Genomic DNA, 17,183 nt, shown 5'->3' on the forward strand with positions numbered 1-17,183 from the left:
CTGTGTGGGGTGTGGGGTGTGTGTGTGTGTGCGGGGGGGAGGTGTGTGTGTGTGTGTGCGGGGGGGAGGTGTGTGTGTGTGTGCGGGGGGGAGGTGTGTGTCTGTGTGTGGGTGTGTGTGTGTGGTGTGTGCGGTGTGTGTGTCTGTGTGTGGGGTATGTGTGTGGGGGTGTGTGTGTGTGTCTGTGTGGGGGGTGTGTGTGTGGGGGTGTGTGTGGGGGGTGTGTGTGGGGGGTGTGTGTGTTTGGGGTATGTGTGTGTGGGGGGTGTGTGTGTGGGGTGTGTGTGTGGGGGGGTGTGTGTGTGGTGTGTGTGTGTCTGTGTGTGGGGGGTGTGTGGGGGGGTGCGTGTGTGTCTGTGTCTGTGTGTGTGTGCGGGGGGGAGGTGTGTGGCGGTGTGTGTGTCTGTGTGTGGGTGTGTGTGTGTGTGTCTGTGTGGTGTGTGGGGTGTGTGGGGGGTGTGTGTGTGTCTGTGTGTGTGCGGGGGGGAGGTGTGTGTCTGTGTGTGGGGTGTGTGGGGGTGTGTGTGTGGGGGGGTGTGTTTGGGGTGTGTGTGTGATGTGTGTGTCTGTGTGTGGTGTGTGTGATGTGTGTGTCTGTGTGTGGTGTGTGTGTGGGGGGGGTGTGTGTGGTGTGTGTGTGTGTGTGGGGGGGAGGTGTGTGTCTGTGTGTGTGGTGTGTGCGGTGTGTGTGGGGTGTGTGTGGGTGTGTCTGTGTGGGGCGTGGGGTGTGTGTGTGTGTGGGTGTGTGTCTGTGTGTGTGTGCGGGGGGAGGTGTGTGTGTGTGGGGGGGGGTGTGTCTGTGTGTGTGTGCGGGGGGAGGTGTGTGTGTGGGGGGGTGTGTGTGTGGTGTGTGTGGTGTGTGTGTCTGTGTGTGGGGTATGTGTGTGGGGGGGTGTGTGTGTGTCTGTGTGGGGTGTGTGTGTGTGGGGGTGTGTGGGGGGGGTGTGTGTTTGGGATATGTGTGTGTGGGGGGGGTGTGTCTGTGTGTGGTGTGTGTGTGGGGGGGGTGTGTGTGTGGTGTGTGTGTGTCTGTGTGGGGGGGGTGTGTGGGGGGTGCGTGTGTGTCTGTGTCTGTGTGTGTGTGCGGGGGGGAGGTGTGTGTCTGTGTGTGGTGTGTGTGTGCGGTGTGTGTGTCTGTGTGTGGGGTGTGTGTAGGGGTGTGTGTGGGGGTGTGTGTGTGTCTGTGTGTGTGTGGGGGGGAGGTGTGTGTCTGTGTGTGGGGGTGTGTGTGGGGGGTGTGTGTGGGGGGGGTGTGTGTGTGGGGTGTGTGTGTGTGGGTGTGTGTGGGGGGTGTGTGTGTGGGGGGGTGTGTTTGGGGTATGTGTGTGGAGGGTGTGTGTGTGGTGTGTGTGTGATGTGTGTCTGTGTGTGGTGTGTGTGATGTGTGTGTCTGTGTGTGGTGTGTGTGGGGGGGGTGTGTGTGTGGGGTGTGTGTGTTTGGGGTATGTGTGTGTGGGGGTGTGTGTCTGTGTGTGGTGTGTGTGTGTGGGGTGTGTGTGGTGTGTGTGATGTGTGTGTCTGTGTGTGGTGTGTGTGTGGTGTGTGTGTGATGTGTGGGGTGTGTGGTGTGTGGGGGGGTGTGTGTGGTGTGTGTGGTGTGTGCGCGCGCACGTGCACCTGTAAACAAGGGGACGCCTCCCCTTTCCCTGAGCTCCAGCAGGGAGCCCCTGTTTGGGGCCCGACGGTCTGTGAGCTTCCCCACGTGCCTTCCTGGCTGGGAGGGCACCCTGGAGGAACGGACAGCAACAGGCTCAGGGCACGGGAGACTCACATACCAGCTCGGAACTGGAAACACTGGAGAAAAAAGGACTTTTGCCAACAAAGGAAAATTCACTGTGATGGCTATTTTAAATAATTTAACCTAACAAAGAAAACCCCCAAGAGCCCTTGGCAAGGCCCAGTGGTGGGCTGTAACTGCCACTCCTCCAGAAGCCACCCTTCTGGACAGTTTGGCTGGGGTCCTTATTGAGGGGCTGGGATGCACGGCTCTTTCCCAGACAGAACTGGGGCTGTTGCTCCACATCCCAAAGCTCGGCCGCCTAGCTCCCTCCAGAGTCATTCCACGTCCCAGGCCCCCGGCCCTGCGGTCCCGCACCCCGCACCCGGGCCCGCTCGTGCCCCAGGCTCTCACCTCCTCATGATCTGGATCTCCAGGCACCAGCGCTCGCGGTTCCGGGGACTAAGCTCCTGCCGGCACTGCTTGATAGCGATCTGCTCGCCCGTTTCCTGCAGAGGACACGTACGGGAGGATCAGAGAAAGCCGAGGGTCAAATCCGAAGTTGTCTCCCTAGGACCTGGAGCACAGACCGCCATCACCTCCAGGCTCCCAAGGTCCGCATGGGTGCCCACTTGAACAGATGTCCCCCAGTCACCTCCAGCCCGTCACGCGGGTCCCCACCAGCCCCACCTCCCAGCCTGCCCCCTCCCCTCATCTCTATCCATCCCAAGTCTGCACCGAGGCCTTGCTCCGTCCCCACCTCCTCCACGAGACCTCTGCCGGCCACTCCTGCCCCAGAGGGTCCTCACTCCTCAGACCCCAACGCTGCTGGACGTGACCTCCGACCCATGCAAAGGGCACTCCCCTGCACTTCAACCTAACAGTTAATGCCCTGGCTTCAGGCTTCATGCTTCTCCCTGTGGGGGGTTCCTCTCTCCAGAGAGAATGCAAGCCTGGTATAGGAGATGGAACACAGGCTGATTCAAATCCCGATGCAGCCATGTACCAGCTCTGTGACCCTTGGCAGACCACGAGGTCTGGCTCAGTGTCTTCATCTGTAAAATGGGAACATTGACACCCACCTTTCAGGGCTGTCATGGAGCTAAGCCCCTAGCAGTGTCCAGCCCTTACGGGTGCTCAGTAACACTCTTGGGGACAGACCCATGTCACACAGGCACTCCTGGCACGTAAAACCCTTCCAGGCTGGGCTCTAACCTGCCTTTCCATCATCCCCCATCGACTCCACCCCAGGCGTCTGATGCCAAGTCTAGGTCAGACCACCGGCCCGGTCCTGTGCTCTAGGGTCTCTGCTCTGGCTCGTGCAGATGCCCAGGCACCGGCCCCCCCACTCCTTCATTGTACTTACCTACCAAAGACTTACTTTCCGTAGGGTCACAGGGTTATTTTCTCTTTTCTCTGTTAAACTATAGGCCTGTCCCTCCTCGTGCGTTTAACCTCTAATGCAGTACCTGGCACAGTACCCTCGATGCAGGCTCCGTGAACGAAGGCAATCACTACAATTCTCGTGAATGAGCAACTGCCTGGGCCCCGAGAATTAACTCTTCCCTTCCCCCAGGTGTCTAGACAGAACCCAGGACAGTGCTCGGCCGCCACCTCCTGGCCCATGGGGCTCCCAGGACGGCCGAGGGTCAGCAGCTGCCCTGGCCACGGCTCTGTGGCAGCAGCCTGGGTGCTGGCCCTGCCATCAGCGAGCAAGCCGACCCCCACCCCTACCCCGCGACCCCTACACGCCTGCGGCGAGACCCCTTCCCCCAACAGCCCGCGTGCCACGAGCCCTGGAACAAGCCCCAGCCGGTGGGACGGGCGGAGTGTAAATCCAGCAAGAAAAGGCTTCAGAACGGTACCAAAATCCTACTGGTGCCCAACTGAAGGATGGGTGTCCTACTGGCCCTGTCGGACCATTTTCTCTGTTTATGAAAATGCATACTGTAAGGTATCATAAGCTCTGTAAGTGCAGGAGTTCATTCGGTACAGAACGGGACTTCACAGAGGCATGTCGAGGACGTGGCAAGGTCCCCAGGAACACATGCTTCCCAAGGGCGGCAGAAGCGCACCGCGGTCACACGTCCACCAAACTAGCCACTATCCCTGTGAACAAGGACCCACCCGGGAGGAAAAGGAAAATGGGAGTCCCGGACGGAGACAGACGGTGTCCACTAAGACCCCTGACTCGCTGGTCAACAGACCCGTCCCTAAAACCGACATTCAAGAACAAAAGCTTCCGGGAGAAGGCGGAGGCATCTTTTGACCGTGATGGCTCCAAGGCCCAAAGCAGGTACTTGCCACACCTCCAGGGCACTCTCAGAAGTGGCTTTTATCAAATCCCCACGTGGCTGTGGGTAAGCCTCTGTCATGCAGTCACCTCACGTGCTTTTTTTTTTTTTCAACAGCTCTACTGAGCTATAATTCACATACCATTCAATTCAACCGTTTAAAGCACACATGTGGGGACTTACTTCCCTGCTGACACAGTGGTTAAGAATCCGCCTGCCAATGCAGGGGACGTGGGTTCGAGCCCTGGTCCGGGAAGATCCCACATGCCGCGGAGCAACTAAGCCCGTGAGCCACAACTACTGAGCCTGCGCTCTAGAGCCCACGAGTCACAACTACTGAGCCCGCGTGCCGCAACTACTGAAGCCCGCGCGCCTAGAGCCGGTGCTCCACAACAAGAGAAGCCACCGCAATGAGAAGCCCGCGCACCGCAACGAAGAGTAGCCCCTGCTCGATGCAACTAGAGAAAGCCCGTGTGCAGCAACGAAGACCCAGCGCAGCCAAAAATAAATAAATAAAGCCTGCACGTTAATGGCTGGGGGACATTCAGAGTAACGTGGCCAAAGCCACCGTCGGTCTTAGAACACGCACATCATCCCCCCAAGAAACCCCACACCCGTCAGCCGTCACTTCCCGTTTCTCCCCAATGCCCTCCAGCGCTAGGCAACCACCCATCTACACTCTGTCTCTACAGATTTAGCTGTTCGGACATTTCATCCAAGTGCGGTCACACAAGGTGTGGCCTTTCGTGACGGCCTCTCACCCAGCACAGTGCCCCCAGGCTCACCCTGCGGTGGCCCACGCCTGCCTCTGCGCCAGCGCTCCCTAGTGCCAGGCAGGCACTGATGGCCAGGCTGCGCCACATCGGTCACTTACTTTGCTCTCAGATTCCTGATCTCTGGCCTGGATTCAGAAGCCCTATTGAAGAAGAGCTGACCTCTTTCAAAAACTGTCAGTCCTGTTGCTCTTGAACCCATCAGTACAGCCGGACGAGTGAACTTGGGTGGACGTTCAGCTAATACTTGTCAAGAGTTACGGTGTGTGTCAAGAGACCACTATTTCTTTAATCGATGTACAAACAGACTTGAGGTACATCTCACAAGACGTTCCATCCTCTACAGCATGAACTTCCCGATTCCTCTGCTCTCGAACTGATTTGAATCTGCTTTCGAGTTTCACTTCCCACTAAGCGTTCAGACTAGAACGTTTTCACCCAGTTCTCTGGTAACTTCACCAACAGCTGCTCTGACATGTGTCTAGATGCTTGTTTCCAGGTGGGCGGGATCGCACAGGGACCCAGGCTGGGATGCCGAGATCTACCAATGAGAGAAGACTGACGGCCAGGCTGTAAAAGGAGGTGACGCTGCTGGGAGCGTCCACTCAAGCGTGTGACGTTGTGACGGACAGTGTTTTATGCAACAGTTTCGAAGAAGATACTGCCACGCATGGTGTGTTACCTCAGAATGTCTCTGAGAGTTTAAAAATCTGCACCTATTTTAACTTCAATACACAGAACAGTGTATTCGTTTTCTATTGCTGCTACAACAAATTGCCACCAGCTTACTGGCTTAAAACAACACAAATTTATTTCGTGATAGTTCTGGAGGTCAGAAGTCTGGCAAGCAGCTCACTGGACTAAAATCAAGATGTGGGCAGGCCGTGTCCCTTTCCGGAGAATGCACATCCTCACCCACCCCAGCTTCTAGAGGCTGCATTCATCCCTTGGCTCATGGCCCCTTCCTGCAGCTCAAAGCCATCAGTGACCAGCTGAGTCTTTGTGGTTGCATCACTCTGACACTGACTCTCCGGCCTCCCTCTTCCACTTTTAATGACCCTTGTGGTTACAGTGGGTCCACCCAGATCACCCAGGATAATCTTCCCATTTAAGTCAGCTGATCAGCAACCTTAATTCCCTCTGCCACGTAACCTAACATACTCACAGGCTCAAGGGGTTAGGACGCAGACATTTTGGGAGGCGTCATTATTCTCCCAAGCATAAACAGTATGCTTCCTTCATAAAGATAACAGATAAATCAAACCCAAAGGGTAGACTTATTAAGTGACTTAGAAAATATTTTATAGACTCTACCTGTATATGCTGGGTGATTGTAGATAACTGTAGTCTTTTGCCCAACACAAACACCAGAGCTAACACACAGCCATCACCTGGCCCATCCCAGAATCCACAAATAGATTCTGATGTTGAAGACTGATCCGATATTGGTCTCAACAGCCAAACCAAACCTAAAGAGCCAACTTAACGATATGAACATGGAACACATCACAGACTAAGTGGGCACAGACACCAACACTGACTCCGGACAGCTCAGCTTCGTCCTGCAGCGGCAGGGGAAATCCTGACTTCCTAGGCCTGAGTGTCCCATACAGACACAGAGACACAACTTTTCTTACCCGGTGGCCCTCTAGCAAGTACTCTAAAACATTCCCGTTTTTCCATGAGTAATGTTTCATTTGAAACAGAAACCCAAAGAGAATGACCTTCCATTGCTAAAAGCATACTGGCTCTGGAAAGCGAAATTCAATTCATTGTAAACAGACTACGAAGAAGTTTTTGAAACTCGGGGGGCAGGGGGCTTGGTTCTCCAGCAGCAATGCCACTCGAGGGCACAGATGACTTTCTCCACTTGGCTCGGAACCCTCCCACTCTCAGCTCAGTTCTCTGGAAACCCAGACTCGGCCCAAACCATCTCAGTATCCAGCTCCTAGTAAGTTGGGGCAAAATTTAAAAGTGATGTGTACTTTGATAAAATGGAGAAAGGGGCCCAAAGTGGTACCTACATCAAAGGCAGTTGATTATGAAGGTCCTTCGAGTGTCTGCAACTCTGCCTTTTGTACAGGAAAACACGAACCTCGCGTATAAACGTGGGTATACTCTGAAGTGAGGGCGGCAGGGGGCATGCATCCTCAGACTTCTGAGACCGTCGGATGGTGTTCTTCTAACGACAAGGGGACATGCACAGGAAGCCAAGAGGTCCCTCCACACCCTCAGGTCAGAAAGCCGACTCTTGTTACCACGGCAACCACCCAACAGGCCTCTGTGGTCCAAGAGGGGGGTCAGAAATACCTTCCTTTTTCCTTCTCAGGTCCTCCCTCCAAGATGAGTGTTTCAGGAAGGAGGTGCGGAGCTGGGCCCAGAGAGATCCTAGGGACAGAACCCAGGCCTGAGAGTCAGAAGGCCGAGGTCTGGCCGCAGCTTCACCCCTGACTCAACGCCGGTGACCAGTCTACGCCGAGACGGCTGACTCCACCCCATTCCCTTCGGAGTCAACACCTAACGGGCACGTCGGCCTCCAAACCCACCCACAGGGGCTCAGGGGTGAAGCAGGTCAGAGATCATGATCCCTGTACTCCGCCTGGCAAATGTGCGACCTTGAGCCCATTGGGCCTCTGGGTCTTTATCCACAAGGTAGAGGCGACCCTACCTCTGCCGGTGCTGTCAGTTAAATGAGACGCAGCATCTGATCCTTGAGGGCCTGGAGCACATTCGCGCAGCACCGTTCCCTTCCTAGGCGCGTGTAGATGGTGCTCTCCCCGTCCCACCACCTGCACTCCACCTCCCGTGAAACCCTGCTTTGACAAGCCTCCGGTCACCTCCGGGCATCGACGAGACAGCATGGGTAAAGCACCCAGCACAACTGGCAATGACATTCCCGATAAACAGGAGCCGTGATTACTTCCTCACGATTTGGTGCTCATATTTACACTCACTTGATACGTTCCTGAGGATTCACTTTATCCCCTCGACTAGAGCACAGTACGTCAGGGTCACCTCCTTTTTTCCCTGACGGACCCCTGATGGCCTCAGGCCCGTGCTCAAAGTCTTTAAGACCTGAAGACACACAGACAGGCTAAAGTGAGCTTAGTGTCGTCCAGTGAGGGGACAAGTAGAGCCAGCGCCACTTCTAGAGGGATAACCGGTGTGTCCTCAGGGACCAGGGCAGCAACTCCCAGCCTTTCCCATCACAGTGCACAGAGTAAGTATGTGGTATCTGTGAGGTACCCTGGGACGTGTCCAGAGGCTTCCAGGGCATAGCAGCGCCACATCTGGCCCAGACATGCTGAGAGCAGAGGGGATCGATATTGCAGCTTCTTTCAAATCCATGTGGGAGGCTGTGGCCCAGAGCCCTGAAGCTGCCGACACCAGAGCCAGGACTTGAGCCCAGGCTGTGTGACTGCAAGTCCTGAGTTTTCTCCCCCTCGCTCCCGAAGGGGGCTGCAGCTGAGGTCACTGAGGTCCCCTCCTCTTCTTCTTCTTCCTTTGTGTTTGACAAACACCTTATTGAAAATATCAGCCCATCTAGAAAGTACTGACCCTTGGGCTGAAGATTTAAGGGAGTATCCACACAGCAAGGATTGTCAAGGCCCATGCTTGGTAAGAGAACCAAAAAACTCATGGAGACGGGTAGGGTCATTTGTTGCACTGCCCTTCCTCCCTGGGAAATATTCACTTTAGGGTTCTCTGTTTAGCAAGGAAGACTTATACATTTTGTCATCCAAAGGGGGCTTTTTCCTTTAGTCCTTCAACTGAGCCTGTTCCGGGGTGTCCCTGACCTTGGATCCCCACCTTGGAGAAGCCACAAGCCAGTGGAGGAGGCATGAGGCTGGGATTCAAACAGATGTAGGTTCAGAAGATTCCAGCTCCTTTACTTACTAGCTTAGCCTCTCTGGGTAAGGGGTTAACCTCTCTATGCTTCAGTTTCCTCAGTTATAAAATGGGAGTAAAGACAACAGTACTTCCATTTACGGTGGTTGAGCAGACTGGAGATAAAGCATGTGAAACACCTCGCCCATGCTGGCGTACAGGACGTGCTCAATAAATGATGGGTCTGGACTTCCCTCACGGCGCAGTGGTGAAGAATCCACCTGCCAGTGCAGGAGACACGGGTTCAAGCCCTGGCCCGGGAAGATCTCACATGCCGCGGAGCAACTAAGCCCGTGCCCCACAACTACTGAGCCTGCGCTCTAGAGCCCGCGAGCCGCAACTACTGAGCCCGCGTGCCGCAACTACTGAAGCCCACGCACCTAGAGCCTGTGCTCCGCAACAAGAGAAGCCACCGCAATGAGAAACCGGCGCACGGCAACGAAGAGCAGCCCCTGCTCGCCACAACTAGAGAAAGCCCGCGTGCAGCAATGAAGACCCAATGCAGCCAAAAATAAAAATTAATTAATTAATTAATTTTAAAAATACTGAGGAAAAAAAAAATGATGGGTCTGATCATTAGTCTGACTCATCTGACTGAGGACACCACTGCTTAGGCTCCTTCATGCTTCTCCTACGACGAAGGACAAATACTCTCTCTTGCAGACAAGGTACATGGCGTATTAGGAAAACGTACATGGTTGCCATGTCGAACATAAGCAATTACTCTGCTCGACTGGAGTTAAGCCACCACCACCCTATGCCAGCTGCTCTCCTCCAGAGGTTCTGAAAGCAGGGGTGTCCCCCCGGAGAACACGCTCGTGTTCTGACCCCGAACACCGATTAAAGACCCTCCCCTAAGCACCCAGAGCAGCCCAGGGATTTCCCCAAGGGGGGGACGCCCGGAGGACCTGGAGTGCTTCCTGGACGGAGCCAGGCCCCGAGCCAGTGCTCACGACACACCTGGGAACGCTGGACACCTCTCCCCCAGCCCCTCACCGTCCACTCCACCCCTGTGTCCTGCCAATGTCACCCTGAAAAGCTCTTAAATCTGCCCACTTCCCCCCACGTCCACCACCATCAGCCCAGTCCAATCTTGCACCCGGACTGCTCCGGAAACCTCTTACTTAACTGGTCTCCCCAACAGACGGGGCAGTGCCAGTGGGGTCCCCGTACCGGCTCCCGAGAGCTGACTGCTAATACTCAGGAATCCGGTGAGAAAGGAGGTTAAACCGCCAGCAGCAAGAAACAAGTCGCAGTGGGAGCCGTCACGCTGCAGGAATCAGGGATTTTTTTTGGAGAGCTGACTTCCCAGCCCAGCACTGCCTGGGCCCCACCAAGTGTTCCTGCAGCCCGAGCGGGGCTCCCTGCAGCACCCCTTCCCCTCGCAGCCCTTCCGCTCACATCCACCTGCCATGACCTACCCCTCCCAACCCCCCCGGCAGGGGCTCCGAACAGGCCGCGCCCTGGGCCTGGAACCCTCCTCCCGCCTTCTCTGCCCAGCTAGCTTCCACCATCCCTCAGGTCTCCCATCCAGCGCTGCCTCCTTGGGGCAGCCTTCCAGACCCCGTGACGGACCCCGGCCTCCGGTACAAGGTCTCACTGCACCGGGCCCCTCTCCTGGGTCGCAGTGATCAAAGCTGGGAGCTTACATTTATAACACTTGATGAATGGCTCTTTCCCTTTTCCAGAAAGGTCTTTAGCCAAGAGTGGATGACCCTGTGCACCTAACACACCTGTAACACCAGGAGAGTCTCTGGGTGGGGAGTGAAAGAAGCCCAAAGCCGGGCAGAGCCCAGGCCGATGGGAACACTCCTAGGCAGAAAACCACACCGCGCGAGGCTGCCCGAACAAGCGAGGCTGCAGGGTTCAGTGAGAACCAGCTCCCGCGGGACGAGGGGTCCTGCCGGCTCTGTGGGAGGTGGTCCACACGGGGTCCTGGAGGCAGGGGCAGAGTGCACACAAAGATGTCCAGGAGAGAGGGGCTCGTCCCGCACAGGGCTCAGCTGGGAGCCGATGGGGGAGAGGCGGGGAGTGGAGGGGCCGCAAATGGGAGAACGAGAGCTCGGCCTTTGGCTTTCTAAAAATTAAGGTTTCTGAACAGGAGAAGATACTGGAAAGTAGCAATTCTAGAAAACAAGTCCATACACACACACACACACACACACACACACACTCTTGGGCTCGCAGCTATAAAGCCAGAAACAAACTCCATCTGACAAGCAGATCCCAAGCCCAGAGAGCAGATGGAGGCCACTTGGGGTGAGAGACGGCAGACACGCGGCACAGCCTGATAGAACTCTTCCTGCAGGAAACCAAGATGTCTCCAGTTCAGCTGCAGCGGGACACTTGCTGTAGTCAAGACTCCAGAAGCCCTGGCCTGTCTGGAAGCAGCCCGGCCCAGGTCTGCGTGGGGCTGTGGAAGGATCTGACTCTCCTGTCCTGATGCCAGGCCCCTGGCTGCACCCCCTGCCCCCCTCCCCTAGCCCCGTCCCAGCTACAGGGTTTGCTGGAATTGGCGTCTCCTGGGTGAGTGTGAGAATGACCAGATGCAGGACTGTCCTCTGCCCTCCGGCTCTGGCTCTCACATTCCTCCAGGGGCTGCCCCATCCACTCAGAGCTGACAGGGTTCAGGGCAGGGCCTAAAGTGTCCTCCAGTTGATACAGGAGGGTGGCTGTCTGAGACGGCCCTCTGCCGTGGCTGGCCGGGAGCCTGCATGACCCTCCCTGCCGGCTGCAGCCAGGCTCCTGGGAAGCGGTACGAAATTTTCCATCTCTTGAGTCCAAAAAGATGCTCGTGGCCCTTGATTAAGAAGTAGGAGGCTTCTTCCCTCCGGGGCTCTGGGGTGTCTGAATTTTGGGTCAAGAAGCTAGTATTATCTATTTGGTGAGAGGGGCTTTCCTCGAGCAATGGTCTCCAAATTGGGTATATGTAGGGGTTTCCCAAGACTGGAATCCAAAAAATAAACACGAAATGAAGCTTTCCTGCTATTAACCGTACAGCACTGTCCTCAGAGCATCTGTCAGGTCACATGCCGCTTCTGACACTCGAGGGATCCCAAGGAAAATGGGCATTCCACAGGCAGGGGATGGAGGACGTGCTGCAGGTTCCGTGTGCCCCACTTTGGTAGAATTATGGATGGTATTATCTGATTTTAACAAAATAACTCTCATAAAATGGACGAATGGCTGAAAGACACTGCTGTGGAGAATTTCAGTGCATGTAACACCGGTACACACAAACAGTAATATGGAAGACCTAACGCTTGTGGGGTGAGAAACTCACGTCAGACACATAAGGAATAAAAACAACGGGGATCACTTTGTTATACAGCAGAAACTAACACACAATCGTGAAGCAATCATACTCCAATAAAGATGTTTAAAACAAAACAATGAAGATCTAGCAGAGCTAAAAAGAAATCGGTCCAAAGAATTCAAAACTATAAAAATTATTTGAAATAACGGATGTTCACCCACCATCCTTAACGATAATTCTCACTTTCGTGTGTCTCTGTATAATTCGTGCTGTGAAGTATTGCAAACAATACTGGGAAGACATCGTAATTGGTAAGTACTTCAAATATTTTTTAAATTAACTTTTCAAACATTTAAAAATATTTTATTATTTTCACACTTTAGATTTTTCTATTTTTGCACGTTTCATAACGTGTAATAGATTACTACACAATGTATTAGTAGGTGTTAGTCTAAGGTTAGCATAGATATATAAGTTTCAATATATATAACTGAAGCTGACAGCTTAAACTTTTTTTTTTACTATTTATTTAGGTGACACAGTCAATAAAGCTTGGAGACCACTAACCTAGAGTCAGCTTAGGGGCCCGGAGGCCCCGTCTCTCACTCTCCCCCAAGAAGCCCATGGCCAAGGTGAGCCCCGTTCACCCAGGGAGCGCAGGGTCACACAGAGGCAGTGAGGGGGGAGCCTGCCCCCAACCCCGCCCCCCCAGCTCTTCCCAGCGGCACCGGGCCTACCTGATTGTGCCATCGGATGACGTTCCCAAATCCCCCGGTCCCAAGCCGTTCTTTCATTTCCCAGGCCCCGCATGTCTGGGTTGGCAGGGAAGGTGACCAGCTCATACTGATGTCCTGCTAACTCTGTAAGCAATTCGGCGGTGGGGGACAAAAGGCGGAGGTTAAGGGAGAATGGAACGCAAGGAGATGGACAGGAGATACTACAGCCCTTCCATGTGAAAGAAAAATCGGAAGTGGTTTTCACCTCGTACATAACCCAGGTTGCTTGGTTTGGTTTTGGTTTTGGTAGCCAACTCCGGCCTTTCGCAGCCCCTCCACCGACCCCCCCCCGCTCCCCAATTTGTATGGAAGCAGCAGGGAGGAGAGTCCCTCAAAGGACAGGGCGCCCCACTGCCCAGGACCTGCAAGGGGATCCCCAGCCGGGACCCCGCCCGGGCGCCCTGCCCGCTGGCCGGGGCGCCTCCCCTCCCAGCTCCTCGCTGTCCCTGCGTCACCGCGGCGCGGACGAATCACCGCCCCGTCCCGGGCCCCCGCCTCGCGGCCGCCACCCGGCACCACCCCGCCGGGGCCGGGCTCCGGGGCCTCCCAGCTCCCCCCGCCCAGGAACCCCTGACTCAGGACCCGTCACGGGCGTCTCCGCGAGCCTCGGAGAGGAGGGGTGCGAGCCCGCCGGGCAGGTGACACCGGGGGCGCCCGCCCGAGGGACTCACCTGGCGGCGGGGAGCGGGCGCCACCCAGACGACATTAAAGTGCGGGAATCTCAAAACCGCCAGCCGAGCGCCACTTCCTCAAACACTTCCTACTCTGACGTCACGGAGCACGTGGGCTGCAGCCTTAAAGGGACTGCGTGGCCCAGGCCCCGCCCCGTTCCGCCCGGTGACCAGCCCTGAGAAAAGCCAGAGCCCTTTTTAGACTTAGCGACTTCGACCCGAGCGGCTTCTGGGACAGGGAAGATGGGGATTTCCTCACCTGGCACCCCTGGAGTCAGCCTGACACGCTTCCTAGACTTTGAAGTGGGGGAATTTCCCGGCCCCTGCTAGGACTGGTTTAGGGACAGTTTACAAGAATTGCCCTGGGCCTCCTGTTCTCGGGCTGCGCTCCCTCCCCTCGTCTGGAGGCTCCTTGGCTCATATCGAGAATGATAAGTCACACCTGTCGTTCCTAGGAGGAGTGACAACCCCCGTTTCCTCCTTAAAAAAATAAGGTCAAGGGAAAGAATCCAGTAGCGTAACGCAGAACTGCAGGTTCAGCCCCAGTGACTAACACAAAACTGCAGGTTCAGCCCCAGTGACGTCTGGAAATTGTGAGAACAGCTGTTAATTGGTCATCTCCTACCTACTTAGCGTCATAATTAGGTTTTTACTATTCACTTTCTCAGTTCGAGGGCCTCATGTTAGCAGACAAAGGAGAGGCCTGTGTGTGTTGGTATATTTACTCAAGCAGGAAAAAAAGTATTAAAGGCAACCTGAAGATAATAGCTCACTTTATAGAGTGCTTACTGAGTGCCTGGCACTGTCTAAATTCTGTACTTGGATTTCCTCATCCAATTGTCAAGACCATCCTACAAATTGGACAGTACTGCATTATTATCCCCATTTTACAGATGAGAAAACTGACGCACAGAGCGAAAAATCTTTATCCCAAAGTCACAGCCTTATAAGAGGATGATGATCTGATGTTTAAACCCCAGCAGCTGGTTCTTGGGTGCAAGCTCTTAAAAGTAGCATACTAGTAAGTTCAGAAGGGAGCAAACTGGACTTTGAATCCGGGTACTGTTATTGAGAACCTCTGAGAATTTAGGGCAAGTTATTGATACTTAGACCATTCTAAGCAGCCATTTCTTTTCTTTAAAATGTAGGCAATATTAATGGATGGACTTGGAGGGTATTATGCTAAGTGAAATAAGTCAGACAGAGAAAGACAAACACTGTGTGATATCACTTATATGTGGAATGTAAAAAATACAACAAACTAGTGAATATAACAAAAAGAAGCAGACTCACAGATATAGAGAACAAACAAGGGGCTACCAGTGGGGAGATGGAAAGGGGGAGGGGCACGAAAGGGGTAGGGAATTAAGAGGTACAAACTACAATGTATTAAATAAATAAGCTACAAGGATACATTGTACAGCACAGGGAGTAGAGCCAATATTTTCTAATAACTATAAATGGAGTATATTCTATAAAAAAATTTGAATCACTATGTTGTACACTTGAAACTAATTATATTGTAAATCAACTATACCTCAATTTTTTTTAAAAGGTAGGCAATATAAGGGTGAATTGCATGAAATTATCATTTTTTAAAATAAAACAAAACCAGTTGAAACATCAGCAACAAAGATTAGCAGTTTCATCTGGTTCAGCCTAAAAGCAGCAGGAGGTAAGAGGGCACACAAGTCAGAGACAGGAGGGCTGGGAGGGCGAGGGTGTTGTGAAGGACAGGTGATAAGATGGTAAGAGCCGTGCCTGACACAGAGGACGCTCCTGCCTGGACAGAGCCTGAGGCTGAAGTTTACTCTTAGGAACAGACGTCAACCCAAGCAGACGGGTCAGTGTGCCCAGGGCTGCCCTAGCCACGCCAGGATGCTCAATTTCTCCACTTATCCTATTGCTTCTGCTAAACAGCACGCTGGGCCTCAAAGCAGGAAGAGAAAAGAACATGAGTAAACAGTTGTAAAACACTTAGAATAGTGCCTGACATATTCTAAGTGCAGTGTAAGTGTCTCTCTTTTTTTTTTTTTTTTTAATATTTGGCTGCGTTGGGCCTTTGTTGCTGCGCGCGGGCTCTCTCTAGTTGCGGTGAGCGGGGGCTACTCTTTGTTGTGGTGCGCGGGCTTCTCATTGCAATGGCTCCTCGTTGCGGAGCATGGGCTCTAGGCACGCGGGCTTCAGTAGTTGTGGCACGCGGGCTCAGTAGTTGTGGTATGCGGGCCTCAGTAGTTGTGGCTCGTGGGCTCTAGAACGTAGGCTCAGTAGTTGTGGGGCACGGGCTTAGTTGCTCCGCGGCATGTGGGATCTTCCCAGACCAGGGCTCGAACCCGTGTCCCCTGCATTGGCAGGTCTTAACCACTGTGCCACCAGGGAAGTCCTAAGAGTCTCTTTAATAATCAATTTTTAAAATAAATTTATTTTCATAAATAAAATTTTACTGAGTTCCTACAGGTGCTGGGCCCTCTCTAGAGTATGTTTCCTGTATGACATCACAAAAGGTTTCTCTTTAATCCTGTCACCACTGAAAATCACTGTCCCTGAGAAACTTAGTGAGACATCCACAGATATGCCAAAGGTTCACTCTGCACCACTATAATTTAAGAATTCTCATTTGCTCAGCTAAAAATACCTTGGCTTTCAACTGAATATAAATCTCTCTGATAAGTCACATATTACTGGATTTTTTAAAAAAAAATTAATGATGGCCCAGGAAGGAGTCTCTGGGTTTTATCATGTCCTGAGATGTTTATCATGTTAAGTCCCTTTTTCCCTCCAGATAAGACACGTCCACTGCCTACGTCTGGTCTTTATCCTGTTCTAGAGATGACTGAGCAGATTTTTTACAAAAAATATTTTCAGATGCAGCAGAAAAGTCTTCCTTTTCCTTCCTGTTTTGAGGCTGAATGTGCTATTTAGGGTAATCCAGAAACACTGAGCAGCCTGAGTGCCCCACACAGCCCTGGGTACCACTGGTCCAGGGTATCCAACTCTCATTAGAGGCACCTAGAATCTTACTGGAGGTGTACGACTCACTGAGGGTCCCCAAGTGATGAGAGATGGGACCAGGCAATACAGTGTCCAGTGCTAATTTGTTCTGCTGTAGAGGCGGTATGGTGTTGGTGATAAGGATAACGTTTCCAATGGGGTTATTGTAAAATAAAAGTCTTCTTCACAGGGTAAGTAAAAAATAACTATCCTCTTGCCCGATCTTTGAGAACAAAACAGCACTGAGCTCCTCTGAGTGAGAAAAGGATTGTTTTCTGAGCAATCTGGGAGCTGAGTCATAGTAAGAGAAGCCAGCTTAAAAGATAGGAAAGCGATAAAACAGACCACTCGGAAGAGGGAGGATTTCCCCAGGCCCCCAGCCCCAGAGTCAGCTCTGGTTCAGTGATTTCAGCAACTCTTTCACTATCCTTCCAAGTTTGTTTTACCCCAGCCCTGCAGGGAGAGAGCTCTGCAAGTCAGGACCTGCTCCTTCAACAAACAAAAAAAATCTTTTGTCGCAAAAGTTGGAAAACTTGCAGTTGGAGGACGTAAAGAAATCCGCCTTTCTTCTAGGGGAGATCGTGGGAGGTGGGAGTGGGCTGGTGGAGACTGATGGTGAGAATGCACTTCAGCCCAGACCCTACACGGCTCAGCGCAGAGCTGGCTGCAGTGAGGAAGGGAAGAAAATGTAGCTAACTTCTCCCTCTGTGAATGAGACCTGGGCCAGTCTGGCCATCGTGCTTCAAACCTTGGGTGAAACACGGAAAGCTGGGGATTTGGGGCCCTGAGTCCCCCTCCTGAGAGGGATTATAGCTGG

The 17,183-nt window shown here is 53.3% G+C and overlaps 1 protein-coding gene across 5 annotated transcripts in view; it reads right to left on the minus strand.

Moving 5' to 3' along the window:
- IKBKB (inhibitor of nuclear factor kappa B kinase subunit beta) overlaps window positions 1-13,489 on the minus strand; it is a 48,936-nt gene extending 35,447 nt beyond the window's left edge. The window contains exons 1-3 of one of the 5 annotated variants that reach the window (XR_009006505.1): window positions 12,910-13,111; window positions 12,666-12,788; window positions 2,132-2,226 (exon numbers count right to left, since the gene is read on the minus strand). Coding sequence is in view for 4 of the 5 variants with exons in the window: in XM_057537256.1 (XP_057393239.1) it covers window positions 2,132-2,226; window positions 12,666-12,770 (200 nt within the window). In the remaining variant the exon portion in view is untranslated. Of the gene's footprint in view, window positions 1-2,131; window positions 2,227-12,665; window positions 12,789-12,909; window positions 13,114-13,375 lie in introns of those variants that run through there. The other 4 variants (XM_057537256.1, XM_057537255.1, XM_057537257.1 and 1 more) reach the window with 4 other exon arrangements.
- Window positions 13,490-17,183: the final 3,694 nt, after the last annotated feature.

Source organism: Balaenoptera acutorostrata, chromosome 21, assembly GCF_949987535.1.
Source record: "Balaenoptera acutorostrata chromosome 21, mBalAcu1.1, whole genome shotgun sequence".
NCBI classification, from domain to species: domain Eukaryota; kingdom Metazoa; phylum Chordata; class Mammalia; order Artiodactyla; family Balaenopteridae; genus Balaenoptera; species Balaenoptera acutorostrata.